The sequence below is a fragment of the Manis javanica genome, chromosome 10 (genome assembly GCF_040802235.1).
Source record: "Manis javanica isolate MJ-LG chromosome 10, MJ_LKY, whole genome shotgun sequence".
NCBI classification, from domain to species: Eukaryota; Metazoa; Chordata; class Mammalia; order Pholidota; family Manidae; genus Manis; species Manis javanica.
This window is the reverse complement of record NC_133165.1, coordinates 78,799,623-78,827,353: the sequence shown is the minus strand read 5'-3', so window position 1 is coordinate 78,827,353 and position 27,731 is coordinate 78,799,623. Positions and strand designations below refer to the sequence as shown.

The window sequence follows — 27,731 nt, the reverse complement described above, 5'->3', positions numbered from 1 at the left end:
CCTCGACCGCCGCCCCGCCCAGGCCCGCAGCGCGGCGCTGCAGCGCAGGGGCGGAGGGGCAGAGCGCTGAGAGCTCCCGACGCACCGGACTCCCGCATCCCGGAGCCGCAGGAGTCGGGAGCGCGCCCCAGCCCTGCTCCCTAGCCTTCGCCCGGGCGCCCCCGACAGTCTTCTCGGTATCAGAGACAAGCACCTGCCCTCCGCCTCGGCTTCAGCTGAGCGACCCTCCTCCGGAGAACCGAACATCCCTGCAGCCCGAGAAGCAACCACCATGGCGGAGCCCAACAACGAATGCAGCATCAAGGTGCTCTGCCGATTTCGGCCTCTGAACCAGGCCGAGATTCTGCGGGGGGACAAGTTCATCCCCATTTTCCAAGGGGACGACAGCGTCGTTATTGGGGTGAGTTCGCCCCCCGGGCCCACGGAGAGAATTTCGGGGAGGGGGCGGAAGGCTGAATCTCCCGTGCGCCCCCCCGCCGAGTTTCAGCCCCTGCCCCTTCCCGGCCGCTCCTCCTTCGTCCTCTTCGCCGCAGCCCCTCCTCTCCCCTGCATCAGGATGGCTGGGTGTGGCCCGGCCAGCCCGGCGGTCAGGTCTCCGCAGTGGGAGGGGGCCACGTCCTCGCAAAGGGACCCAACTCCCCTCTGCTGCTCTCTGCGGCGTCTCCACCCCATACAGCCAGTCCTTTGTGTTTCCGATGTTCTCCCTCTGCCCTAGAGAAAGCGCATCTTCCCTTTGTTATTGGCTCAAATCTCTACCCCCACCTCTCAGGAAGGGAGGGGGAAGACTAGTGGATGGGTTAGATGGGAGGTGGCCAGCCCAGGCTTTCTGTGAGGTATGAATGAGAAAGGACTCTTGGACCAAGCCCTCTATCACCCCCTAAAGTAATTACAGCCAGGACTTGGGGGGACGGCACGGGTCTGGTGAAGGGTTTTCTGAGAAAGAAATACATTGATGCCACACCCAATTGGGGGTGGAAGGGACAGAAAACCTCTGGGGTGCTAAGGCAGTGTCTGCCTTTTCCTCACAGGTACTGTAGGAAGAAGATTTCAGACCCTCCAAGTCTCCCTAACAAATAAAAATAACCAAGTCGAGAGCTTCTAACAAGCACTTGCTTATTTATTCTTTCCCTTGATGATCCAGAAAAGCAGCAGGCCACTTCTACCTCATCACCACAGCACTGACCCTTGGAGATCTCATTAAGAACTAATATTTGCTGCATGCTGTCACTCTGTATACATTGTTTAATGCTCTAACAACACTCTGAAGTAGGTATTAATATTTCCATTTTACAGATAAGGAAATTGAGGCCCAAAGAAGGTGAATGACTTTCTCAAGGTCACACTGCTAATTCGTGGATCTGAACCTAGATCTGTGACTTCAAAGCTCCTACATTTTCCCCTGTATCACACTGCCTTTGCAGATTTTTGTGCTGGACCTTTATCTGTGATGGCTCAAAGGGAACTCTTAGGGAATTCCTCACCTACTCTTCCTTTCCAAGGTTGGTAGGGACTGGTAGATTGTGTGGTGAAAGGATCTGGGGCTGAGTCCAGAAGGACTTGAGGGGTGCTGGGCCAGGAAACTAGCTGCTTTGAGAAGGGAGGGGCACACATGAGGATATTCCTCAAGGTCAGGGGCACTTCTCACAAATTTCATCCACAGTGCTTGGCACAAGGCATTCTTATGAAAGAAATGAAGGAAAAAAGGAGAGGGAGCTGGGGCTTCTGAATCAATGTGAGTGGGGCTTTGGGTAAACAGATCTTAGGAAGAGCCTGCTTGCATGTCCTGTCCCCAGAGGCCCCAGTCTGTCACCATGCTCAGTTCTTAACCACACCGTGAAACTCAAATGGGTGTTTTTGCCTTGTGTGTGTGCTTAGGTGAGTGTGTGTTCACTCAGAGAGGACCTCTGTGTCCTCAGCGGTCCCAGAAGCGACCACCATGGCAGAGCCCAACAACAAATGCAGTATCAAACTCAGGGACCTAAGGCCTTGTGGTCTGGCCAGTCTAGCCAGGCTAAAGTAATGCCTGCATTAACCCTGGGGGACTCCTGTTTGAGTAGCCTGGACAGCAAGCATTTGCTGTGAGAGCTGGACTTGTGGTTCCTCTGAGACATAAAGGCTGAGAAACAGGAGGGAGGTGGTCAGGGGAAGCAAGTCCACAAAGGCTTCTACTTTTAAGCCTAGCTTCCTTGTTCAAGTTTCTCAGATAAGTCTGAACAAAGTCCTTTTGGCTCTCTGGGCCATCCTTAGGGTGGGCATGGGGCAGGGGGCATGTTGGCTGAAGTTGTGGTATTGATCTGGCTAAGGAGCTAAACCAGAGAGATGCAGTGGCGGGTGGGGAGGGAGGAGTGATGAGAGGCCCGGGGTCCCTGCCAGTTCAGATGCCATCCTAGCTCCACAGCTGGTCCTTCCTCATCTGCTTTGCCTGGTATTTGTAGGGCTGTATACCTTTATCTAGCTCTGCATCTTCCCTTGCCGTAGCCCTTCCTATCAGTCTCTCTCTTCAGGATAAATGCTTCTGGGGGCCATTTTGTCTGAGGCAGCGTCCTTGGAACATGCCTTCCCAGGCCTTCTGTTCACTCATCTTTCAGGAGGGTGAGGGCTATAGGAGACGTGATTTTGAGGGGACCTTGCGAACAAAGAAATGAAATCTCCCATCCCATCCCTCTTTTCTCCCCTAGCTCCATTTGGGACCCAGTGTGTGGGAAACTGTCTGAGGAATTAGTGGAGGAGGCTGCCTCAGGATGGGAAGGTGAGGGAAGAGTGAAAGTGGGAGGGGTTCATTGCTGCAAACCCAGCCCCTGCGCCTGTCTCTAACGGCTCTCCTCTCTGCCTCTGTGACACTGCAGCGAGCTCTGGGCTTCTGAGTCCCCAGTGTTTTCTGCTTGACAAAGGGTAGGAGAGTAAGCTGGAGAGACACCTCTGTGAGCCTATCCGTCCCCCGCTCCCCTGACTTCTCCCAGGAATCTGGGGAAGGAGCTTAGCTAAAGATAATGGCCTGAGTTATAGTGGAAGGTGTCAGGGTCACTGCTGTGTGTGCTGAGTACCTTGTTTTGCTCTTTGTGTCACTGTGACTTTTTCCCTGGAACCATTTATGTGTCTCTCTGCCTTGGTCTTGGTGGGCGGTGTCCCAGATGCTGTCTGGGCTGCTGCATCTATACCAGGCATGGGAGGGATGACAGTAAAGGCACACACACACTCGCTCCCCCAATTCCCTCATTCATTCAGGTATCCACTACATTTTACCTCCCTCAGGTCTCCCAGTGGTGAAGTGGGTCCTTAAGGAGGCAGAAATTCAGGGCCATCAAGTACCTCATTTGGAAAAGCTAGGCTGGGAACTGCAGGATTATTGGAGCAGAGCAGTTTTGTTTGGGGTGACCCCAGATTCCTTTGATACCTGCAGATGAAGAGCAGGTCTCCCCTTGGCTTTGGGGTAAGGGGAGTCTCACAAAGGAAAATGGAGCTGGGAGGTGATGTTCACCATGGACAGTGTCTCTCCAGCATTACCATAGCAACAATCCCCAAGAGTGTCACCATGGAAATCAAGCCTAGTGCTCTGAAGTTCAGCCTCTTTCAAGTGCTTCCCTAAGGGTTGAAAAGGTTGGTTGTCTCTGGACCCCTGATTTTAGGCCCCCTGTTAGTTTTAGTCTGCACACATAATGGGAAACCACAGATAAGTGCTGGGAGACACAAATGGACAAGGAGAGAACAAAGAGGCTTGGGTGGGGTTAAAGGAGTACAGAGAGCCCTGGGCTCAGGACACTGAAAGGAAGGTCTCCGGAGAAGGCTATGGGAGTGCTTGGGCTGCTGAGGGCGGGACAGAAAGAGGATCTTGGGGGTGTTCCTCAAAGGTAAAGGGCCTCCCAGAGTTCTTCTAACATAACAAGTGTTCCAGTCTCTGACACTGCCCCAATTTATGGGCCTTGGGTTACCTGGAGGTAGAGATGGTGAGGGAGGTTCCTCAGAGAGAATAGGTTGGTGAATTCTGAAGATGGGATTGAGTTTGGAAAAAGGGAGTGATGAAGGGCTTGAGTTCTGTCAGGAAACATTTGGAGAAATGTCCAAATTTGAGGGATGGATCTGGGGGAGGGAAAGAAAAGCCATGCGAAGGATCTGATGCAGTGCTGGCACATCAGTTCTTGGATCACTTTGTCACTGTGAGTCTGCAATCAGAATGCTTTACCATGTCTATCAGTGTGACAGTGGGCAAGCTACCTTACCTTTTTGGACCTCAGTTTCTCCATCTATAAAATGGAATAATAGTAGTACCTACCTCCTAGGATTACTGTGAGTATTAAATGCAGTAATGCATAGATCACTGCTTAGCACAGAGACAGGCACATCATAAACTTCCAGAAAGAGTTAGATGTTACTATTTTATATATGCCATCTCCCCACAGGCTAGCCTTTGACACAACTGTGAGTGCTTAACATTATCACCTCTTATTAGTTGTCTCATCCAAACTTCCAGGTCCGTGGTATTTTCTTGTTCTCTTCCTCCATCAACATCTGTGTTTATTCAACAAATGCTTATAACGAATATCCTATGGGCCAAGTATGCTGCTTGATGTTGGAGATTTAGAGGGAGTTTTGGTCTAGGTGGTGATGTGGGCTGTGGAGTAGTCTGGGTAGAGGCTTGGGAGTGAGCATCAGAAATGGCTTTTGCTAACTGTACATACACTCCCCCAGATTCTGATAAGCACCCACCCCACAACAAACTACAGTCTGACTCAAAGTAATTGTGTGCCATGAGAGATGTAAATGATGCCAGTGTTTCCCATGTGAGTAGGTTAGAGGCAGAAAAAGTAGAAAACTAATGTATAATTAATATACATTGTATGATCAATGAGAATTAAAAGAATTTCACACTTAACAGAAATAAAAATCTTAACATAAAGAAATAAAGAACAAGGGGGCATTATGATTAGCATGTATAGTGTGGGGGCGGGGCACGGGGAGGGCTGTTCAACACAGAGAAGACTAGTGACTTTACAGCATCTTACTACGCTGATGGACAGTGACTGTGAAGGGGGGAGCCTAGTAAACAATGTTCTTCATGTAATTGTAGATTAATGATATGAAAGAAAGAAAAGAGAGAGAGAGAGAGAGAGAGGAAGGAAGGAAGGAAGGAAGGAAGGAAGGAAGGAAGGAAGGAAGGAAGGAAGGAAGGAAGGAAGGAAGGAAGGAAAGAGGGAAAGAGAGAAAGGAAGGAAGGAAGGAAGGAAGGAAGGAAGGAAGGAAGGAAGGAAGGAAGGAAGGAAGGAAGGAAGGAAGGAAGGAAGGAAAGAGAAAGAAAGAAAGGAAGGAGAAGAGAAGAGAAGAGAAGAGAAGAGAAGAGAAGAGAAAAGAAAAGAAAGAACGAGATTTGGCATTTAAGAACCCAGATGCAAGTAGGGGAGTGGTAGCAGGTCTTCTCAGAACCCCTGAAATGATATTCCATGTCTCTGCTCAGAAGATTACCAAGTGCACCCATTTTTAGCTCATGGATATCTTTTATCTTCACAGTACTGAGAATGCCACCCTTCCTCCCTCTCTGCTCTCTTCCTTCTTCCCAGCCTAGGCTGTGGAAACGGGGTTCCTCAGACAATAATTGCCTTCTGCACTTGGAGAGCACCCTTCATTTTGAAGTATCTACAACCTTCTCTGGAATCCTGTAACTCTGTGTGTGTGTGTCCATGTTGGTGCCCTTGTTCCCAAAAGGGAAGAAGGGCGGGGCATTGGCTTGAAATGTTATATTTAATCCGCTTTGGCTGCACACCGCTTGGCTTCAAGAAGCATGAATAATCAACACTGGTGAAGATCTGAGAACCATTGGCCTGAGAGAGCCATGGTTTGTTTGTTTCTGTTTCTTGGCCACTGGATGGGAGAAACATTGAATTAGATTATAATTCCAGAGGTTCAGTTAAAAAGTAAAATACAAGAAGATATTACCACTGAGGAGAAGAGGCATCAGTGGCACTTTAAATCCATTAATTGTAACAGTGAATGATTTTATTCTATGTAATAGGGATTTTATTCTTTGTAACGAAATGTAATGATAAACTGTTCAGTTAGAAAGGATGAAAAAGTCACAAAAGTCCTATGAATAACCCATAAATTCACTCAAATATTTTAAAAAAAGATCTAGGTAGCTTTTTTCTTTAATAATATTAAACATGATCTGATTACAATGTATTTTAATAGTTGACAAAGTTAAAATCAAAGAAACTAAAAATCCCTTGAAATCCCACCACCCCAAGAAAAATACTGTTAACAGTTGTTGTATTTGTTTCCAGTGGGTTTTCTCTCCATATATACTTATATTAATTTTGATAAAAGTATATCATAAACTATATATTGTTTTATAACCTATCCTTTCACTATAATGACTATTTTACCATCATTAAATATTTTACATAACTTTATTTTTAAAAAAGTTTAATTTTTGAACAAGTCTTACATGCACATGTGACAAAATTCAAATGCCATTTAAAGGTATACAATGAAAAGCAAGCCTCCTTCCTAACCTTCTTTTCTACCCAATTTCCCTTTCAGAACACAACCTTTTTACCAGTTTTTGTGGATCCTTCCAAAAGCAAATATATATATATTTACAATCAAATACATATACACAAGCATGTGCTGTTTTTTTTTAAACAAATGGTAGCATACAATACATACTGTTCTGCACCTTGTTTGTTTTTTTTTTTAACTTAACAATGAGTCTTGGGGATACTTCCACATCAGCATGTAAAGCTAGATCTCATTCTTTTTAACAACTGCATAACTTGTTGTACAGCTGTGCTGTGATTTCTTTAATCAGGTCCTTATTGGTGGACATTCAGGATTGTCTTAATCATTTGCTATTACAAACAACTGAATGACCTTGTCTGTGTATATATTTTGCATATGTGAAGTATGTCTATAGGATACATTTTTGCAAGTGGAGGTCATAAGGCATATGCATTAAAAAATTTAAGAGCTAGTTCCAAATTGCCTTTCATGGAGTTGGACCCAGCTGATACATGCTCTCGCCAATGTAATTCTTCCAAAATCATCAAACTACTTTGTTTTGGCCACTTTGATAGGTTAAATGGTATTTTATAGTCTTAATGTGTATTTCTCTTTTTAACAGTGACGTACATCAATTCATATTTTAAGAGCCATTATAACATCATTTTATGATAGCACAGGTATAATTTACATACAGTGTGTGCACAAATCCTATGTAAACAGCTCAGTGAACTTTATGACATATTTTGGCACCCCTGTAACCACCTCAAACTGAGATCTAGAACATTTTTATCACCTCTGAAAATTTCCTTGTGTCCCCTTCCTGTCAGTATCACCCCCAGGCAACCACTATTTTGACTTCTATCTCTACAGATAAGTTTTGTCTGTTCTTGAGCTTCATATAAAGGAAATAATACAGTATGCATGTACTCTTTTGTGTGGTTTTTTTCACTCAGCACATTTTTTAGATTTATCGATATTCTATTGTAACATCATTTTAAATAGCACAAAGCATCAAAATATGCACATATCATCATTTAACCAATTCCTTATGTTAACCAGTCCCCTAAATGTTACTCCCTTAGTTGTTTTCAATTTCTCCTTATTATAAGCATTGTGATTATAAAATTCTTGTAGCTAAATATTTGCTACAAGTATTTCCACAGTGTGAATTCTTGGAAGTAGAATATCAGAGTCAATGGGTATGTACAATTCAAGACAATTGTTTCCATAAAAGTTGTTTTAATGTCCTGTCAGAAAAGAATGAGGATGCTCACTTCTAGGAAATTATACCTCACTGATCCCTTATCTACACTAGGTATTACAGTTAAGTTTTTGTTTTCCAATTTGGTAGGTAAAAAATGGTGGTGGTGTTTTAGTTTCCTTTTCTTCACAAATGTTGAACATCTTTATGTTACTGAACATTTGTGTTTCTTCTGTTGTTGGTACTTAGCTCTTGTCCATTTTTTTTGTTTACTTTTACCTATTTGTTACTAATTTATGAGAGTTCTTGATATAGTAGGAATGTTTATATCTTTGTTTAAAGAACTTCAAATTTTCTTATTTTTCTCATGTATTTTAATTTTAGGGAAATTTTAAATCTAAAAAAGCAGAAACTCCTAAAATCCTACTGTCCAAGGATAATCACTATTGATGTGTTTTTCTAAACAAGGTACACATATACATATACATAATATGTTTTGTTAACAGAAATGGAATCACTTCTTTTGCTTAACAGTATTTTGTGTATACCTTGTCATGTCATTACATAAATTTCTTTAACATCATCTGTAATATTTTATTTTTTACATCTAAAAGTAGTATGTTGTCCCTGTATATCATTTAAATATCACAGAAAAAAAATGTAGTAAGCATAAGTTCCTGTCATTCTGTTCTCTAGTTGATAATACCATTAACAGTTCTGTGTATAGTGTTCCACATCTTCTTTCTAAGGCCACTATATCCATATGCTTTGTTAAACATATAATCACATTGTACACATTGTTTTTATTTTGTGACATAATCTATCTTGGACATGTCAAATATATGTAAACCTACCTCACTCATTTTAACAGAGGTAGAGTATGGAGGGATCATAACATCTTATTGATGGATGTTTCTTGTTTTTCTTTAATACAGAGGGTTGCCATGAACATCCTTCTATACATATCCTGACATGATTAAGCAAGTGTTTTAAAATGAATTCCTAGCACTGGAATCACTGGTACAGAGTCAAATAGTATGGATATTTAAATATTTAATAGAATTGTCCTCCAGAAAGGCTCTACCAGTTTACAGTACTCCATTGTAGTGAGTGCCTTCACAGCTTCTTTCTTGTTGTAGATTCTCTTTTTTGGGCTTCAGAGGCTTTTCCCACAGAGAGACCAGTTTAATATTTCAGGTAGATTTTTTTCATAACCCAGATTTTTTTTGCAAATCTTTTAAATATTAAAAAATATTAATTTTCCTTTGTGCAAAGAAGTAAAAAAGAAACACAATAATGCACTATTGTCTCATGCTCTTTCACATTAAAAGAAAAAAAGAATACTTGTACATGGTCTAAAAATGTAAACAAATCCAGGATACAAAATGAAAAATGAAAGTCTCCTTTCTTCCAGTTTCTCCCCAAAGTAACCACTCTTAATATTTTTGTATAATTCCTTCTAGAAAAAATTCACTATATATGTGATACAATACTGTAAATATACCCAGAGCCACATCTCCAGCTCTGGTTGTTTTATAACTTCCCTTAATTAGTTAGAATGTGTCTCCCAAACTTTGGTGTTCATAGACTTAGAGGTTTACATTTCCACTGGATAAAGACAGGCTCTGTAGCAAAACAATTCAACAGCTAAGTCATAGTCACTTTATACTGAATGGCAGGAAAACACAACTGAGAAACTTATGATGGAGAACAAGCATAGTCTCATTTCATCTTAGCAGAGATCTTCCCTTCAATATGATTGGATAGCAAATACATTCATTCTTTGGCTCCCTGGGTTGTATTTTGTATTTTTAGCCTTCCTACCAGCACACATGATTAATAACATATGACCTGAATTACAAAGTACTTGTAGGTCTAAGTGATTTACCTCAGTTTCTCTTTATTTAAAACTGATTCTTTAAAAGGGAGATCCACATTTCTAATTTCATATATTCTTTTTACAGAGAGTGAATGTTTCTACAACAGCTCAGCTGTTCAGTATATGTATATTTTTCATTTGCATGATAGGGAACATAGTATACCTATGTCCCTAATTTGCATCTTTCACTTAATGTATCTTGAAGATCTTTACATATTGATATGCATGGATCTGTTGAAGAAGGTATTTTTAAACTTAGATTTTTAATATCAACAAATTGTTCTTTCCTCTCCATTGCCGGTGGCCTTGTTGTCTTCTCCTGTTTGGTTCTCAGGGAGAGGGCCTGGGATAGTGGAGTGATAAATCATCACACACAAGCTCACAGGGAGAGACACAGTACCGCATGAACATGATTTCAAGGACATAGTACCGCATGGACATGACTCTTGGTGTCACGAGTTTTGCTCCTCTCTCCCACTCATTTCCCTCATCCCCATGCTCAGCCACACATACAGGGGGTTGGAGAGTGTCTGCCCTCTCAGCCTGATGAAAGGGGCCACAGCCTTTCTTTTTCACCCCCTGCCTGCTGATGTCTGCCATCTTTTATCTCCACTCAGGGGAAGCCATATGTCTTTGACCGTGTATTCCCTCCAAACACGACTCAGGAGCAAGTTTATCATGCATGTGCCATGCAGATTGTCAAAGGTAATGGGTGGATTTTTAGAATGTGCTTTCCAGGCTCCCCATTCCCTACCCGACTTCTCCCCACCAGTGTTCCTTCTCTGTCATTTCTTCCAGATGTCCTTGCTGGCTACAATGGCACCATTTTTGCTTATGGTCAGACATCCTCAGGGAAGACACATACCATGGAGGTGAGGGTTCTGACTTCCACGATGGTGTGGGAGTTGGCAGTGGTAATGGGAGGCCAAGGAACCTCACTGGGGGAAGATCTAGGCATCACGGTTTGCCTGGTCTAAGGATGAGCTGAGGGGCAATATTACAGTGAAAGTGGAATGGAATCCCTTCAGCATACTGCAGTTTACCCTCCTTCCCATTATTCCAGTTTTCTTCTGATCTGAAAAAGCAACAGCAATGTAAGTCCCAAGAGCTACTCAGTTCTTTCCTCCTTCCACTGAAAGGTAGACATGGTGGTGACTGGCTCCGACCTTAGGATGGTCTCCTCAGTGACCATTACCTTTGTGTCCACCTGCATACCTCTTGCGTTGTCTCAGTCTTCCTGAGCCCCAGCCTCATTCTGGGACACTCTTACTCCCCAGGGAAAGCTGCATGACCCCCAGCTGATGGGAATCATTCCTCGAATTGCCCGAGACATCTTCAACCACATCTACTCCATGGATGAGAACCTCGAGTTCCACATCAAGGTAGTTAGGGCATGACAGCTAGGTGTCCTCAGATGGGGACTGGGAGGGGAAGATCTGGTATAAGCCCACTGAGGTCCTGGGTGCCCCAACTTATTTTCCCCTACCGTTACCTCTGTTCTCCAACAAGATATTCTCTTCTGCCCTTCCCCTCCCACTACCATGGTTTGAGTGGATCACATTAGCTCACGGTCCCGGTGTCAGATCCAAGATAGGCCCTCTTTTCTTCATACTCTTCCTTTCTCCTTAATCAGGTTTCTTACTTTGAGATTTACCTGGACAAAATTCGTGACCTTCTGGATGGTGAGTGGTGTTTAACCCCAGTGGGTGGGTGTGGGTGTGAGGAGGGCAAGGGAAAGAGAGATCACATTGCCTTTGGGGTCAGGAACTGTTTAGCAAGAGGTGCAGAGGGCACACTCACTCATAGTGTGTCCCTTGCTCCCACCCACCAAGGTTTCCAAAAACTAAAGGGTCAGGAGATGAGCTTAGATGCCCAGGCCTATGTATAAACAGGCTGAGATGAGCTGGATCCCTGGGGCTGGAATCCTGGAGAAGAAACTGAGTCTTCAATGTGTGCAGGGACTTTAGGCTTCACAGGGACATCTTCCTCCCTTTTTCAATAGAAGAGGCCACTATGTGGGTGGACTACAGGGTACAGGGTTGAGGGCGGAAGTGTTGACTTTGCTTACCCTGCACTGTCTTGATTCAGTGACCAAGACCAATCTGTCTGTGCATGAGGACAAGAACCGGGTGCCATTTGTCAAGGTGAGAGTGGGGCTAGGGGCATCCAGATGGGGTTAGTATTTTAAGCATATGGGTGTAAGAGGAGGCTAGACCAGTGACACAGAAATTAGAGGTGGTTAACCTGGAGGAGTGAGACATGCCAAGGGGCTGAGGAGAGTCTGGGTGCTTGGAAAAAACACTGTCTTGAAAGGTCATTTGGCCAGTGTGCAGGTAACTCAATTTGCAGGTCGAACTTTACGGGTCACTATCCATCTGCCCCCTGCAGGGCTGTACTGAGCGCTTTGTGTCCAGCCCGGAGGAGATTTTAGATGTGATTGATGAGGGGAAATCGAATCGTCATGTGGCTGTCACCAGTGAGTGGGAATCTCAGGGGCTCTTGAATGTGGGGGACTGTCTCTCCTCTCTGCCCTCTGAGGCTAAGGGACTTGAAAGTGAGCAAGGGAAGCCTGTGTCCTCCAGAAGAGGAGGTCAGTCTTGTCTGCAAGGCCCTGTGGCCCAGGAGATGGAGTGGTGGGGCCAGTCTGGTGGGCCCCTCATGTCTCCGTGGGTGGGGGCAGCAGTCGCGGAAGCTGGGCGCGGAGGGCATCAGTTCCGCTGGCACTGGCACTGTAACTGGTTTTCCTTTGCTCCTGCAGACATGAATGAACACAGCTCCCGAAGCCATAGCATCTTCCTCATCAACATTAAGCAGGAGAATATGGAGACAGAGCAGAAGCTTAGCGGGAAGCTGTATCTAGTGGACCTGGCAGGGAGCGAGAAGGTTGGGGGTCCTGTGGGTGGTGGGGTGTGGCAGAGAAGGAAGCCTGGCGGGGGGCTTTTTTAAAAATCAAATAGCTTTTTCATTGAGATACAATTCACAGACCATAAAGTTCACCGTTTTAAAGTGTACAATTAAATGGTTTTTAAAGAATGTTTGGAAGGTTGTGCAACCATCATCACTAAGGCCAGGACATTTTCTTCACCTGTTAACAGTTCCTCCCTCTTCTCTCCTTCCCTGGCCCCTGGCAACCAGTAATCCACTTTTCATCTCTATGCATTTGCCTTTCTGGACATTTCATCTGTGTGGGATCATGTAATATGTATAATATGTAGGTGAGAGGGGGTGGCCTATGGCAGGAGAGTTTAGGGATACAGGCAGAAGAGAGCCTTCTCTGTCCTCTTTCCCTGTCTCCTCCCATCCTATTGAGCCCCCCTAAGTGGAGGAGAGGCAGGGAGAGCCTTTTCCTTTGCAGCTGCTCATGACACACTCGATCCTTTAATGCCCTGACAGGTCAGCAAGACTGGAGCGGAGGGAGCTGTGCTGGACGAGGCAAAGAACATCAACAAATCCCTGTCAGCCCTGGGGAACGTGATCTCTGCGCTGGCTGAGGGCACTGTGAGCTTCCCTTAGGCCCTGGTCCACCCGTTCTCCTGATACCACACTCTCATTATGCCCCATCATGGACGCTCAGTCCCTAATGGGCACCACTACCCTTCCTGATTCTCCTGTTGAATTTATTTTCCTGATTCATGGTCTCCCTCTTCCCCCAGAAAAGCTATGTTCCATATCGTGACAGCAAAATGACACGGATTCTCCAGGACTCTCTGGGAGGAAACTGCCGGACAACTATGTTCATCTGCTGTTCGCCTTCCAGCTACAATGATGCAGAGACCAAGTCCACCCTGATGTTCGGACAGCGGTCGGTGGCAGGGTCCCCAGCCCTCTGCTCACACCCCTGCTGCTCTCTCCCCTGTGTCAGGCAAGCCTTCAGGGAGCATTCATCTCTTTGTTCTCTTCACCCAGGGCAAAGACCATTAAGAACACTGCCTCAGTGAATCTAGAGTTGACTGCTGAGCAGTGGAAGAAGAAATACGAGAAGGAGAAGGAGAAGACAAAGACTCAGAAGGAGACCATTGCAAAGCTGGAGGCAGAGCTGAGCCGGTGGCGTGGCGGTTAGAGAGGGCTTGTGGGAGGTGGCAGGAGAAGGCGCAGCTCAGGGAGCCAGAGAGAGCCCTGCATGGGGTGGGCTTTAAGGGCCGGCCCATCTCCAAGAAGAGCTGTGTTTCTGGAGGGGTGCAGTAGAGTGAAGGGGGGCAGGAGCTGAGTACCCTTCTGATACTTCACCCCTGAAAAGGTTGAAGTTCCACTTGGCAAGGGAGATGGAGGCCTGGAGGTCTTGGCCTATGGAGTGAGGGTGGGTACAGCTTCCTCTTCTCCGTCCCTCACCTTGTCCTGCCCCTTCGTCAGGGGAGAATGTACCTGAGACTGAGCGCCTGGTTGGGGAGGATGCAGCCCTGGGAGCTGAGCTCTGTGAGGAGACGCCTGTGAATGACAATTCATCCATCGTGGTGCGCATCGCACCAGAGGAGCGGCAGAAATATGAGGAGGAGATCCGCCGCCTCTACAAGCAGCTCGATGACAAGGTGAGATCAGCCAGGCGTGAGGAGTGAGGGATAAAAGAAGTAGATTTTGCTGCCTTTTTCTGAGTTTGAAAGGTATAAATGCTATTTGGAAATATGGAAGATAAACACAAATATATAGAAGAAAACTTAAATCACCTATTACGCCACCATTCAGAAATGACACTATTAGCATTTTGCTTTTCTTCATGCAGATACCATGCAATTGAGATACACTATATATATATATATGACTTCGAATCTGACTTTTATCATTCACATTATATGAAGAGCAATTTCCTGCTTTGTTAACAGCACTTCTTAAAAATACTTTGAAATGGCTGCCTAACAGTCCGTTTATCAAAATGTAGTTAGCCATTTATTTATTACCAGGCTTCTAGTGTTTTTGCTTTTGATCATTTGGTTTTCACATTACAAATAACTCTGAGGTGACTCTCTTTGCCTCTTGTATATAAGACTTTGCTTTGGAATGATTTGATTAGAACGCAGTGCTAGGGTAGGGTTTATAGATGAAAGGATATGAACATTTAAAGGCTTTTGCCATGTATTGTCAAGGTTATACCAACTTCTGGGAAGAAAGGAATTTAAAAGTGAGGGCAGGAGTCGAGGAAAGAAGCCAAGGAAAAGACCTCTTTTCAGGATATGGGGTTTCTAAGTCAAAGCCTAAACTATCTGGATTTTTATTGGGACCCTAGCTGTACCCCAACCCCATCCCCTCCAGTCTAGAGGGGAAGGGGCAGCTTTCCTTCACTCCCCACCCTGCCTCCAACAGGATGATGAGATCAACCAGCAGAGTCAGCTTATAGAGAAGCTCAAGCATCAGATGCTGGACCAAGAAGAGGTAATGGAAAGGAGGGCAGGACACTGGAAGAGGGGGTGTGTTTTCACCCATGAAGGGATCAGGCAGACCTTTTACAATCAGTTGGAAGAAAGGGCATTCTCCTTGGGGTTAGTCACCCCCTAAAACTCTGGAATCTGGGGACTCAATTAGGGCTTTGCTTAAAGCACAGGTTTTGGAGTCTAGGTGCTTCTCCACTCAGCTGCCCTATTTCTATGAAGCCTAAAGCCTCCTTCCTCTTGACTCTTGCCTTGGTCCTTGTCTCTCTCCTGGAGCCCTGCCTGGGTGGGGGGCTCAGCTTCCTCAGATCACGGGGCCACAGAGGTGGCCACTGGTGGCAGACTCCCTCACATATGCCTTGTCTCTCCCTTGAAGCTGCTGGTATCCACTCGAGGAGACAATGAGAAGGTCCAGCGGGAGCTGAGCCACCTGCAGTCAGAGAATGATGCTGCTAAAGATGAGGTGAAGGAAGTGCTGCAGGCCCTGGAGGAGCTAGCTGTGAACTATGACCAGAAGTCCCAGGAAGTGGAGGAAAAGAGCCAGCAGAACCAGCTTCTGGTGGATGAGCTATCTCAGAAGGTGGTGAGTGGCCACTTGGCGTCCAAGAGCTCCCTGCCTTTGAATGTCAGCCACGTCCGAAGGGGCCTCTGCTTCCTGAAGGGGCTGCATCATGTTTACAGCTTTGCACTGCTGTTCAGTATGATGTGAGACCTTCCCCCATCCTGTCACTGCCCTTTGCCCTCCTGACCCCTCTCTCTTCCAGTAGCTTCTATAGAGCTTATAGCAGTACTCAAGGTCATGCACAAAGGGAGAGGCCTCTGCCTGGGCTGGGGAGGAGGGCAGGAAGGTGGTAATGGGATGACCCAAGGGGCTGTCCGCAGGCCACCATGCTGTCTCTGGAGTCTGAGCTGCAGCGGCTACAGGAGGTCAGTGGACACCAGCGAAAACGAATTGCTGAGGTGCTGAATGGACTGATGAAGGACCTGAGTGAGTTCAGTGTCATCGTGGGCAACGGGGAGATTAAGCTGGTGAGTGGAGAAGAAGCCTTGTTCAGGTGGCTCTTATTCTGGGCACGGATAGGAGATGCAAGGCAGGACAATCCAGGCCCTCAGGGAGACTGAGAGGGGTGGGCCAAAGATCTGGGAAACAAGCCTTCAAACTAGACATAGGAAAACAAGCAGTATTTTATATAGACTCAACTGAAAATATACCTCCCAAAGGATGCTGAGTAAGGAAGCAGTGGAGATGTGCATTAGCAGGATTTGGAGGTGGGCACAGTCAGGAATGATATATGCACATCTATAGGTTGGCAGTGACCCATCTGGCTGATCAAGCAGATCACTTTGACTACAAAAGAAAATCGTATTGCTGTCAGATAGAAGAGGGTGACTGTTGGAATTGCACCATTCAGCGCACATTAGAGGGATTTAGTATCAAATGCCAGCTGATAGCTGCTAAAAGTTGTTGAGAAAAATACGGTTGTTGCCCCTAAGTTGCCGTGTATGTGTGTGTGTGTGTTGGGTGTGGGGGGTGGGGTAGGCTGAGTGGAAGGGAGTGGATACAGGCTCCCTGAAGCAGAGAAGTATCTGTTCCCTCCTTTCCCTGCCCACAGCCAGTGGAAATCAGCGGCGCCATCGAGGAGGAGTTCACTGTGGCCCGACTCTACATCAGCAAAATCAAATCAGAAGTCAAGTCTGTGGTCAAGCGGTGCCGGCAACTGGAGAACCTCCAGGTTGAATGTCATCGCAAGATGGAAGTGACTGGGCGCGAGCTCTCATCCTGCCAGCTCCTTATCTCCCAGGTGAATGCTGTGGGGAGAGAGGAGAGAGGGTGACTCTGCTTATAGGATAAATTTCCTTTTGCCCATGTTTATGTCAAGGGTCTCGGGTCAGCTGAATTCCAGGGCAGAAGAGCTGGGGGGAGCAGGGGAGAGGCCAGACTAGAGCAGTGGAGATTCAGAGGGTACTGCCCTCTGAGCTCATGGGACCTAAAGAGGTGTGACCCCTGACCCCTGCCTCTTCAGGCAGGCAGAGCAGGAGGGGAGGCCTGGGAGGAGAGCTGGGGTTTGCAGAAGCCTGTGCTGCCTGGAGTGTGTCCTTCATGCCAATGTGCTCCTCTTACCGCCCCTTCCCCCACCAGCATGAGGCCAAGATCCGCTCACTGACGGAGTACATGCAGGGTGTGGAGCTAAAGAAGCGGCACCTGGAAGAGTGCTACGACTCCCTGAGTGAGGAGCTGGCCAGGCTCCAGGCCCAGGGTGAGGCCTTCTTAAACCTCCAAGGCACCGTCCTGGGACCTGAGACCCCAGAACAGGCAGGGAAGGAAAGCTCAGACATCAGAAGAAACACCACAGCACACTCACCCAGTGCATTGGACTGAAATGCAGGCCAGCTTCAGGCTCTTCAGCAGGCTTTTGCATATAGCTTATTGTGTGTAAACCATAAACCCTCCACTGTTCTGTCCCTGCTATGTCAAATTGACCTGTCCCAACCCAGAAGAACATCCCTGAGGGCCCTTTCTGGGCAGATGTCCCCTGCCCTGCCTGGAGCTCTGGTCACAATATTAAGTTCTTTCTGGAAGATATAGGCATGATATAAGCTGTCTTCCCTCTTTCCCTAAGAAACTGTGAATGAAGTGGCCCTGAAGGACAAGGAGCCAGACACACAGGATGCCGATGAAGTGAAGGCGAGTGGGGAAGGTGTGGGGATGACTGGGGTGTGGCCAGGGCCTGCTGCACTGGCCCTCAGTGAGCTGGTGTCTGGGAGCCTGGTTCTGAGCTTGGGGTGGGTTGTTGGCAGAAGGCCCTGGAGCTGCAGATGGAGAGTCACCGTGAGGCCCACCACCGGCAGCTGGCCCGGCTCCGGGACGAGATCAATGAGAAGCAAAAGACCATTGATGAACTCAAAGAGTAAGCATCCTAAGGTGGCTCCAGCCCCTGTTCTCGCCTCGCTGCACCCACACACATGCTCCCTCTTGGCCCAGGATCCAGTTCTTTCACTGCCATGTGTCACTCCCCCAACAAGACAGGACCTTGCAGCCTAACCGCAGGAGGTATGGGGAGTAAGGACTAGTTCCTATCCTTGAGGCTCCAGGATGAGATAGATCAGGGTTCCTTATTCTGCCATGGAAAAAGTGGCCCAAGTCTGCCTCTGGTATCCGATGGGAAATCTGGGTCCTAATTGGGCTCATGTGTACAGGAAGGAGAGTGTTTGAGGAGTGGGTCTTCCCTTTTCTCATCTTTTCTTTTTCTTCACTTCCATACCTGCTCGCCTTCCACAGCCTGAACCAGAAGCTCCAGTTAGAGCTAGAGAAGCTTCAGGCTGACCATGAGAAGCTGAAGAATGAGGAACACGAGAAGAGCATCAAACTGCAGGAGCTGACGTGAGTGACAGGCCGCCTGCAAACCTGGGGCCACACAGGCTCAGACACACCCGCAGGGCAGGATGCAAGGTCGCTGTGAATATGGTGACCACAGGAAGCAAGTGCATCCAAAGACTAATATGACGGGATGGGGGAGGAAAAAGACAGGGCCTTCCAGAAATGACCTCTGTTGAATATTAGCTGACACAGAACAATGTCTGTGACGGTCTCTTAAGTATAAAAAGCAGGTTACAAACTGGTGTGAATGATAAGACCCCATAACATTTCTGTGGGATATACATGCCTAGAAGAAAGTTTCTGGCAAGATGGACACTAGAATGTTGATGGTTTGACTGTAGTGGTAGATTCACAGGCTTTTTGTGAAACTCATCTTTTGTTTTCTAATTTCTGCATAGTGAACATGAGTAACTTGTACAGTAAATAATAGTAAAATACAGTTCAAAGGAATGGAGAGGGAGGAGACAGGGAGGAAGGAGAGTCCTGAGGGAGTCTTCTGTTTTCCTCTTCCTCCAGATTTCTGTACGAGCGACATGAACAGTCCAAGCAGGACCTCAAGGGCCTGGAGGAAACAGTTGTGAGTGGTTTCCTTCTGTGCCAAGTTAACAGGGCGTGGGGGGACTTCATTTATTCCCCCACCCCTGATGTCTTCCTAACCTCATTCCCCCTGCCCTTATACAAAACCAGTCTGTGCCATAATCAGGACTCGTCCTTTTCCAAAGGATAAATGACTTATTTGACTAGGTAGACAGACAGTTCCAGTAATTTCAGAGCCAGAAGGCTGACCTGGTATTTGCCCCCAATTTTCCATTATTCTTTCCAGGCCCGGGAACTCCAGACCCTGCACAACCTTCGCAAACTGTTCGTTCAAGACGTCACGACTCGAGTCAAGAAAGTGAGTGCCATCTCAGGGTCTTCTCAGCCCCCGATTCTCCTATCCTCAGGTCTCTCCAGTGGCCTTCAGTGGGTTTGGCTTGGCCCGGTCTCAGTGGGCCCTGTTTGGCCTCAGGACAGCCACATCTTTCCCTCTGTCTTTAAGCAGAGTGCAGAAATGGAGCCCGAGGACAGTGGGGGGATTCACTCCCAAAAGCAGAAGATTTCCTTTCTTGAGAACAACCTGGAACAGCTTACAAAGGTTCACAAACAGGTACAAGTATGGGGTGGTGGAGAAGAGAACTCTTAAGGCCAGATGCTTAGCCTTCGGGGGTCCCTTGGATTTAGGGAAGTCAGCTTCCTCTTTCCTTTTACCTTTCCTCCTGATCCTTTCCTTATGCCACCTTGGGTTCCACTTTTACTTGTTTGTTCCATGCCTGTTCCCCTTTCTCAGAGTTCCCAGCCTGCCTCTGCTCAGCATGAAATGCCCCAGGCCTGTGGAGTTGGAGGGAGAGTTTGAAACTGATGGAGGTTTCAGAGGCATGGAGCTGTAGCTGTGCACCAGGAACACCGGTCAGACTTGAGCCAGGGTTAGGAAGCAGCGGGACAAGAAGTGGCCAGGGACGTTAGGCTTTCTCTGATGAGGATTACTCCATGTGCCTAGGCCTGGGGCAGGCATGCATGGAAATTAAATGATGCCCTCCCGATGGCCCAGTCCTGCCCTGGTTGGGGCCGCCAAAACTCTTGCGTATTGAGTTGCCGCTTCTCTGTCCCCTTCTTGCTGCTGAGGTTCCTTAGGTGGATGACTGGGTTTCAAGGGTAGGGGGTAGGGAGGTGGAGGGGCAGTCCAAAGGAGTCAGAACAGGAGATGTTTGGTGAGTATAAAGCAGGAGCGCCCTCACTAGTGCCAAATATCTGAGCCTTGAAGACAGGTGCAACAGTCTTGTCAGCTAGCTCTTTGAACTGGTTCGTAAAATAAACCCTAACCTATACTTCATTCCCTTCCTTTCAAGTCCACCTTAAAATATTCTTTGAACTCATATTCTTGCTAAACTAGAGCTTAAGTTTCTTTTCTCCCCAGTTCAATGCCCAGCAGAGATAGTATATACTTGGCAGAACTTGTTTTTTTTCTCTTTATGATGAAAAAAAAAATTCCAGAACTGTGGCCCAGTGATAGTCTGCAGAGTTTACTTATTTTATTTGGGCTGAAGAGGGCTTTATTACCATCTTTTCCCCTGTGCTTATTATAAAACAGTGTAACAGTATAATAACATTAAGGATAAGTTGAAAGCCAGGGAAGAAACAGTTATAATCAATTGCCATTCTACTTTCATTTCTGTGTGGTCACTTTCCTTCTGTGTTCAAATGTGCAACATCTTGCTTTTTCCCCCCATTATTTTTTTGTGGTAAAATACACATAAAAGTTAGCACCTTAATTATTTCTAAGCATACAGTTCAGTGTTATTAGATACATTTGTAATGTTGTGCAACATCGCCATCATCCATTATCCCATAATTCTCATCTGGTAAGGCTGCAGTCTCTTTACCCATGAATCACTATCTCCCCATTCCCTCCTTCCCCCAGGCCCTGGCAATCCCATTCTAATTTCTCTGTGATTTTGACTACTTTAAATACCTCAGATAAGTGGAATTGTACATTATTTGTCCTTTTGTAATGGGTTTGTTTCACTTAGCCCGATGTCCTCTAGGTTCATCAATATTGTGGTATACGTCAGGAAACTGTAAGCTGTTCCCTCTTCCCTTGTTGAAGCCTCTGCCTCTTTGATTCTAAGTCCCAAAGACCAAAAAGTACTCACCTGTAGGATGGAGGACTCCTCATAATTTCCTATCTCAGCAGACAAAATACTAGAAAGAGAAATGAGAGAGATGTAGAAACTTCTCAGTTAATAAAATCTTAACAGCCAGGGCTACAACTCTATTACTAATTAAGCTAGGTTATTGTCATAGAAAACCAGTGTTTATAATCTGTAAATTGTCCAAAATCAAAGGGGCATGGGAGCGTTTCTGCTCTACCCTTTCTCCCAGTATTCCTTGTGACACTGATTTGCCTGGTATCTTTCAAGTCTGACTCCTTTTGCAGTCGAGGTACCCCTAGGCGTTGAGTGAAACCCCGTGAAAAGATCAGGAAGGCTTTTCTGACTGTAGGGTAGTTGCTACCCTTCTCTAGCTTAATTTAAATGGGGAGGACAGCCCAGGAAATCCTTGAATATGCAGGCAATGAGCACAAATGTTTGTGAGAACGCAACATTTTCTTTCCTTCTTATGGATGCCCTGACTGTGAGTGTGGGTGGGGGCAGAGGCGGGGGCTTCTATATTCTAGCTTCAGCTCTTGCTCTGCACTGCACCTAACTGGCACTCGGTACCACAGCCTCCCTCCAGCCCACTGCTGTGTTCCTGCCCACAAGGCCACCTCGGTGTGGGGGTGCCTCATCTGCATGGCTGCCCTGGGGCTCTTGGTTTGACACAAGCTGTGAGCTGTTGGAGAGTCTAGGCCAGAAGACTGGGACAGGGCACTGTAATAAGGCTTTCGGGCTTCTGTAGAGTCAGCACATTTTGCTACACAGGAAATGATGTGACTTTTTTGTTGTTGTAATATTTTTATTATATAAAGGGGCAATATGCAAAATTTAGGAAGTACAGAAAAATACTTAAAAGCTTTCAAGTCACTTCTGATTCTGACTATCCATAACCACTGTTAACATTTTAGTTTATAACCTTTGAGCCTTTTATTCCATGTTTATTTGGGGTTTTTTTTCTTTTTTTTTTTAGATAATTATTTTTTATTGAAGGGTAGTTGACACACAATATTACATTAGTTTCAGGTGTACAACACAGTGATTCAACATTTATATACATGGTAATTCTAGGTACTAGCTATCACCATACCAAGTTGTTACAATATTTTGACTATATTCCTTATGCTATACATTATGATGTGACTTTTTAATGCCTGGCTACTGTTCCCTCACGGAGAAGAAAAGAACTGGCCAGAGGAGCAATTAGGAAAAGGGAATGAGGCCTCAAGAAAACAGCATGGTCTCTGTATTCCCTGACTTGGTTTTCCTTTGTTCTCTCTCCCCACCCCATACTCCCACACTCCATTGGCTTTCTCCGGTTGCTCTCGTTTTCTTGGCCTCTCTCCTCGGGCTTCCCCCACAGCTGGTACGTGACAATGCAGATCTGCGTTGTGAGCTTCCTAAATTGGAAAAACGACTTAGGGCTACGGCTGAGAGAGTTAAGGCCCTGGAGGGTGCACTGAAGGAGGCCAAGGAGGGTGCCATGAAGGACAAGCGCCGGTACCAGCAGGAGGTGGACCGCATCAAGGAGGCTGTGCGGTACAAGAGCTCGGGCAAGCGGGGCCATTCTGCCCAGATCGGTGAGTGGGGAGTGGCTGGCAGCAGGCAGGGTGGGATTACCACCTGGGGGAGTTCGGCAAGCTCCTGAGTGCCAAGCAACTAGACTACCGGTTCTTAACCCACCTCCCCATTCACCTCACCCTACCACCACCGTAGGAAAATATGTAAGCAACTCAGTTCAGCTCCAGCTAACTGACCTCAGGGACCAGGGTAACAAATAACCTCCTCAGGGTTGGTTTCCTTTCTTTACCACAGCCAAACCTGTCCGGCCTGGCCACTACCCAGCGTCCTCACCCACCAACCCCTACGGCACCCGGAGTCCTGAGTGCATCAGTTACACCAACAGCCTCTTCCAGAACTACCAGAATTTGTACCTGCAGGCTGCACCAAGCTCTACCCCAGATATGTAGTGAGTGGCCATGGGCATGGGCTGTGGTCCCATCCCAATGCAAGGCTCTCTGCTCCCTATAAGACATACGGTTGGGTCACTTATTGGGTGAGACTTAATTCTTTTCCTAAGTGGCTTCATTTCTAACCCTTTCTCAATTCACACCTATGACTAAAAGTCCTCCCAGCCTGTAACCCACGTTTGTTAACAGTCTTCTATTCTCTGGGGATGGGAGGATATATGGCTCCATCCCTGAGGGCAAGCATGGATTAGTGGTCCTCAGAATAGTGGAGGTGAGTACCCAAGGCTGCCACTCTCTCTGCTCCATCCAGTTTTGCAAACTCCTGTACCAGCAGTGGGGCCACATCTTCTGGCGGCCCCTTGGCTTCCTATCAGAAGGCCAACATGGACAATGGTAAGTGAAGATGACGGGGAGCCAGCCCTGGGGATCCCATGGCAGTTTTGAAAAGTATAAGCAAAGTAAGTGACCTGTACTTACAACTTGAACACCACCCATCCCTTCAGGGTCATGGACTTTTAGAAATAGATCCCTCCTGTTTCCATGCCTGTCCCCACCCTTCCCTTCCTTTCCCCTCCTCCTGTTCTGCATGTGGGGCCAGGGATGCTGCTTCTCAAAGAACCATGTAGCTTGGGGTAGCTGAAGATAGAGTGCCGTAGACCCACGCAGCAGCTGTGCTCCAAAAAGTTGTCCTTTTCTATAAGGGGTAAGGGTGAGAGAGGGTTTGAGGAGACTGTTTCTAACGCCATCTTTTTTCTTCTTCTAAACCTGTGTTCTCAACAATGATCTCTACAGGAAATGCCACAGATATCAATGACAATAGGTACATCCATCTCCACAACTTGGGTTGTCTGGGTGGTACCAGAAGAGACTCAGATTTCCCTCCTGCCCTGCTTAAAGTTCCCTGGAGCCTTCCAGGGAAGGAGGAGAACATGAAAACCATTCCTGCTGTCACTGTGTTGTCCAGGAGGTCTAGTAATTCCCCTGCCTCAGTGCTGCACCCATCCCCTCCAATCCCTTCTGTGGCTTCTCCACAGAACTGGTTCTGGGGGTTGGGGGAAATGCCACAAACCCACGCTGACCTGGATTTCTCTTCCTACCCTTGGGAACTTTGTGACCTTGGACAAGTCAGCTGCTTGTCTCCGGCCTTGGTTTCCCTGTACTCCTGTACAATGTGAATAGTTCCTGCTCCTCATCATCACGCAGGAAAAGAGCAAAGTGGCGGCAAACTCTCCTTATGTGGAGCTGAGGCACTGTGACTGTGCTGGCTCTCTTCCCCCAGGAGTGACCTGCCGTGTGGCTATGAGGCTGAGGACCAGGCCAAGCTTTTCCCTCTCCACCAAGAGACGGCTGCCAGCTAATCTCCCGTGCAGAGGACTGCTGTGCACCTGCACTTTCAGGTAGCTTCAAGCCGCGTCCTCTGACCAGCCTCAGATTGCCTCCTTTCTTGCCCTCAGCCTCTTTGTTTCTCCCACTGTTTTATCATCTCAAAACTTTTACTGCATAGTTGTCCCGCCACGCCTGCTTTCCCTGCCAGGGGCTGCATTCCTGCCAGCCCATGTCCTCTGGACACTGACCTCCCCCTGCCCCATTATTTCTTCTTTGCCCATAGTAGTAAGCACAGTACTGCCTTTCTGCCACTAGGGGTCACTGCCACCTGTCAAAAGAAGTGCGCGAGGTGGTGTCAATCTAGAGCCACACATGGGTCACAGAATGTAGAGGATACCTGGGGACCTTGGAGGATCATCCCAACCCTCCCTCTGCCTCCACTCTAAAGTAATTGTAGAAGGATAGGTATTTACTGAACTAGGATATCTCCAGGCAAGGGGATGTTTTATTCCTGCACCTGGATCCTATACTCTCCATATCAGTGTGTCAGCAGTCAGCTTTATAACATATCCCAGGAGGCCTAACTTTCTGTCTCTCTAGCTGCCTTGTTAGCACTCCCCTTCCATCTTGCTCAGTGGAGGAGGACATTTGTGTCCCCACTGCCAAGGCCCCTCTTCTCCACCTCTGTCCCCAGTCTTTTCCTCTAGCAGCACAGGCACCTTCCTGGTCCTTGGGTATCATCTGCATGGTTGCTTGACAGACCAGAACTGGCCCCTGGGACCCTGTTTTTTGGCCACGTTGGATCCTTGGAGAACTAGAAATGACAGAACATGGCCAGTCTCTCACTGGTCTGTGCCTAAGCCAAGCCCTCTCTAGGGGTTTTTCAGGGTGTTGGGCTAGGCACATACAGGCAGAAAGACAGGCACAAGAAGCCAAGAAGGAGGGATGGGTAAAGAAGACTTAGGGAAGGTGTAGGGTGGAGGAGCAGAGACTGGAAGGGTGGTGTCCGGTGGTTGTTCTTAAAGGAACAGGGCTGTAAACCAAAGTTGGCACAAGTGCCACCCTGTTCCTGTTCAGTGGCTGGACTGCAGGGGTGTTCCTCACAACCTGTTTCTCTTTCTTCCCCAGTTTCTAAGAGGGACTGAGGCCTCTTCTCTCAGCATGCTGCAAACCTGTGGTCTCTGATACTAACTCCCCCTGACCCTTGTTGAACGTACTGTTTGATGTCTTCTTGTCCTCTGTATTTCATTGTATTCTGAACCTATATATCAGAAGCTGCTGCTATGTCTCTCTCTTCTCTCTGTCTTATTCTCTAAATATCTGAAGATGTATTTAGCAATTTCTAAGCATAGTATTCCCTCCTCATTTGGGGAAATAGGAGGAGGGTGAGTGTTTCTTCTTTCTCTCATACACGTGTCTTCACACTGAGTGGTGTTAGTCACGGAGATGATAAAAGGGAAAACAGGAGCAAGAGGGCTGTGATCCTTCTCATTCACACACTCATACACACATGCACACACACACAGAGCCTTAAGCAGAAGCATGTCTTAGCATCATAAGAAGATACAGAAATAGACTGTTCCTCCTTCTTCTTTCCCACACAACACAGAGTTGGGTAAACTGGGAGGACTGCTAAATTATACTAGAATTTTCTTTATATACCCCTCACCCAAACTGGGGGATTCCAGGTGTGACCCTCTGCCCTCCATAGTCTGCCTTTTGCCTCTCTCTTCCTGTTCCCCCTGGATGACTGCGAACCTGGATTGCTCAAGGAACCATTTCTTTTCCTCATCAATATGCCTTTTGATATTCTGTACCCCCGAGCTCATGACCAGAACCTAGAGCTACTTTAGAATATTTGAAATATTTGGAAAAATTGAGGAGGCAGATCCTTCCAACAGTCTGTCAAATGGTTGCTCGTCTGTCCATGGTGATAGTTACTAGGCAAATGTGGTCAAATGAAAGCTTCTTTAGGTGTGGGGTGAACAAGCTGAGAAATTCCTAAGTTTTTCTGACACAGTGATGAGCTGGATCCCTTTCTCTGTCCTATATTGGGTTGCGTGTTCTTCTCATTTCCACCTTTCGGTTTGGGGCTTCCAGTTCATTAGCAAAATATCTATCTCAAGATATACCTCCTTTCAAGCTAAAGCCTGGCTTTTCCCAAATATACATTAAAAAATTTTTTTGAACTCCTTCCATAATGTCCCTATCTGGCATTAAATGCACTTTAAAGACAGGGCAGTGAAGATTTTCCAGAGGTGAAGGAACCCACAGGCTTCCCCAGGGGGGCTCCTCTCCCAGCACCCCTCACCCCATGTAATTGATGGGACTATTGTTTTGGTTTTAGACATCCCTTCCTTCCAAATGGTGCTAAGGTGGTTTTCCAGGTAACTGCAGGGATGGAGAGTGGAGGTCACAAGCCAGCAAAGTCAAGAAGGAAAGACTGGGCCAGATACCCAGTCTTATCCAAGATGGAAGAACAGGATCCCTCAGCAGCAGGGTAACCATCACCTAGCTTCCAAGTCCGGAAGGAAAGCTCATTGTGTCAGCTGGTAAACACAGGCTGTACTGGCCCATGACTCCTTCAAGAGAAAAAGTCCCTTCTCCCTTTACCTGTTGGGCCCCTTTTAGCAATTAAAGAGAAATACAGGGAAAAACATACCTGAAGGGGTGTGTGCGCTGATATTCCAAGGCGGTGATAGTCAAATATTTTTCAAAATAAATCTTACACAGAACCCTGATATATATAAAAAATCACTTAAAGTGACCTGGGCGGTTTGCATTTTCTTTATTTGGTGGAAAATGCTCCATTATTTGAGGAGCCTTTGAACAGTCCTAAGAGTTCAGAACCTGTGGGTTCCAGAGAGCAGTTTGAAAACCACTGCCCCAAGGAAAGGCATTCAATCCCTTTGCCCCTGCCCCAAGCCCACTACTCCTAGTGAAATGGGAAATGGTGGGTAGCCTAACCAGACCATCTTCAGACCCAGTCAGAGAGGAAGACAGATACCTGTTCTGCTGTAGACTTGTGCTAATATTTGCCAGCAGGGCACCTAAGAATGCAGTGGGCTTTATGTAATCTTGCCACCAAATGATTCTTTTAAAACACATAAGAAAATGTGAAGGTGTAGGGCAGATGAGGAGAGAGGTGACAGAAGGAACAGCTTTCTCTTCAGCAAGATGTAAGGGAAATATAATTCACTTACATAAATAAGAACACACACACAGAGCCGTTACCAGATGCTTCACTCCTCTTCCCCCATCCCCACCCCTCACCAAGGCCCTTTCAGAGCCAGGGGCACCTGGCCTGCCCACTCACATCTGCCAAAATGTTGCATGCCAGCGTGGAAGACAAACCAAACTGCACAAACCCCAGTGTGTATTTATTTGGTGTATATAAATACCTTTAAAATAAAATAAATTAAATGATGACTGTG

The 27,731-nt window shown here is 46.7% G+C and overlaps 1 protein-coding gene across 3 annotated transcripts; it reads left to right on the top strand.

Annotated features, from left to right (window-relative positions):
- The first annotated feature begins 10 nt into the window (after positions 1–10).
- On the top strand, positions 11–27,723 carry KIF5A (kinesin family member 5A). Of its 3 annotated transcripts, none has more exons than XM_017680839.3 (29): positions 11–400; positions 10,190–10,277; positions 10,371–10,444; positions 10,850–10,954; positions 11,206–11,254; positions 11,661–11,716; positions 11,961–12,048; positions 12,331–12,455; positions 12,966–13,070; positions 13,226–13,374; positions 13,479–13,627; positions 13,923–14,098; positions 14,868–14,936; positions 15,309–15,515; positions 15,815–15,961; positions 16,546–16,734; positions 17,073–17,190; positions 17,554–17,618; positions 17,735–17,841; positions 18,213–18,314; positions 18,828–18,888; positions 19,135–19,206; positions 19,351–19,458; positions 22,365–22,581; positions 22,817–22,970; positions 23,282–23,364; positions 23,764–23,791; positions 24,251–24,368; positions 25,426–27,723. In XM_017680839.3, the coding sequence occupies exons 1-28, from the start codon at positions 272–274 to the stop codon at positions 24,327–24,329; spliced, it is 3,099 nt and encodes a 1,032-aa protein (XP_017536328.1). In that variant the 5' UTR covers positions 11–271; the 3' UTR covers positions 24,330–24,368; positions 25,426–27,723. The 3 variants fall into 3 exon arrangements, with proteins under 3 accessions (XP_017536328.1, XP_017536329.1, XP_017536330.1); XM_017680840.3 differs by having other exon boundaries at positions 13–400; positions 17,732–17,841; XM_017680841.3 differs by having other exon boundaries at positions 15–400; positions 17,732–17,841; positions 19,354–19,458.
- The last annotated feature ends 8 nt before the right edge of the window (positions 27,724–27,731 follow it).

Coding starts and splice junctions, on each gene's coding strand:
- KIF5A (XM_017680840.3), top strand. CDS start 272: ATGGCGGAGCCCAACAACGAATGCAGCATCAAGGTGCTCTGCCGATTT. Junction 10,955..11,205: donor ACCTCGAGTTCCACATCAAG/GTAGTTAGGGCA, acceptor CTCCTTAATCAG/GTTTCTTACTTTGAGATTTA. Junction 15,962..16,545: donor GCAACGGGGAGATTAAGCTG/GTGAGTGGAGAA, acceptor CCCTGCCCACAG/CCAGTGGAAATCAGCGGCGC.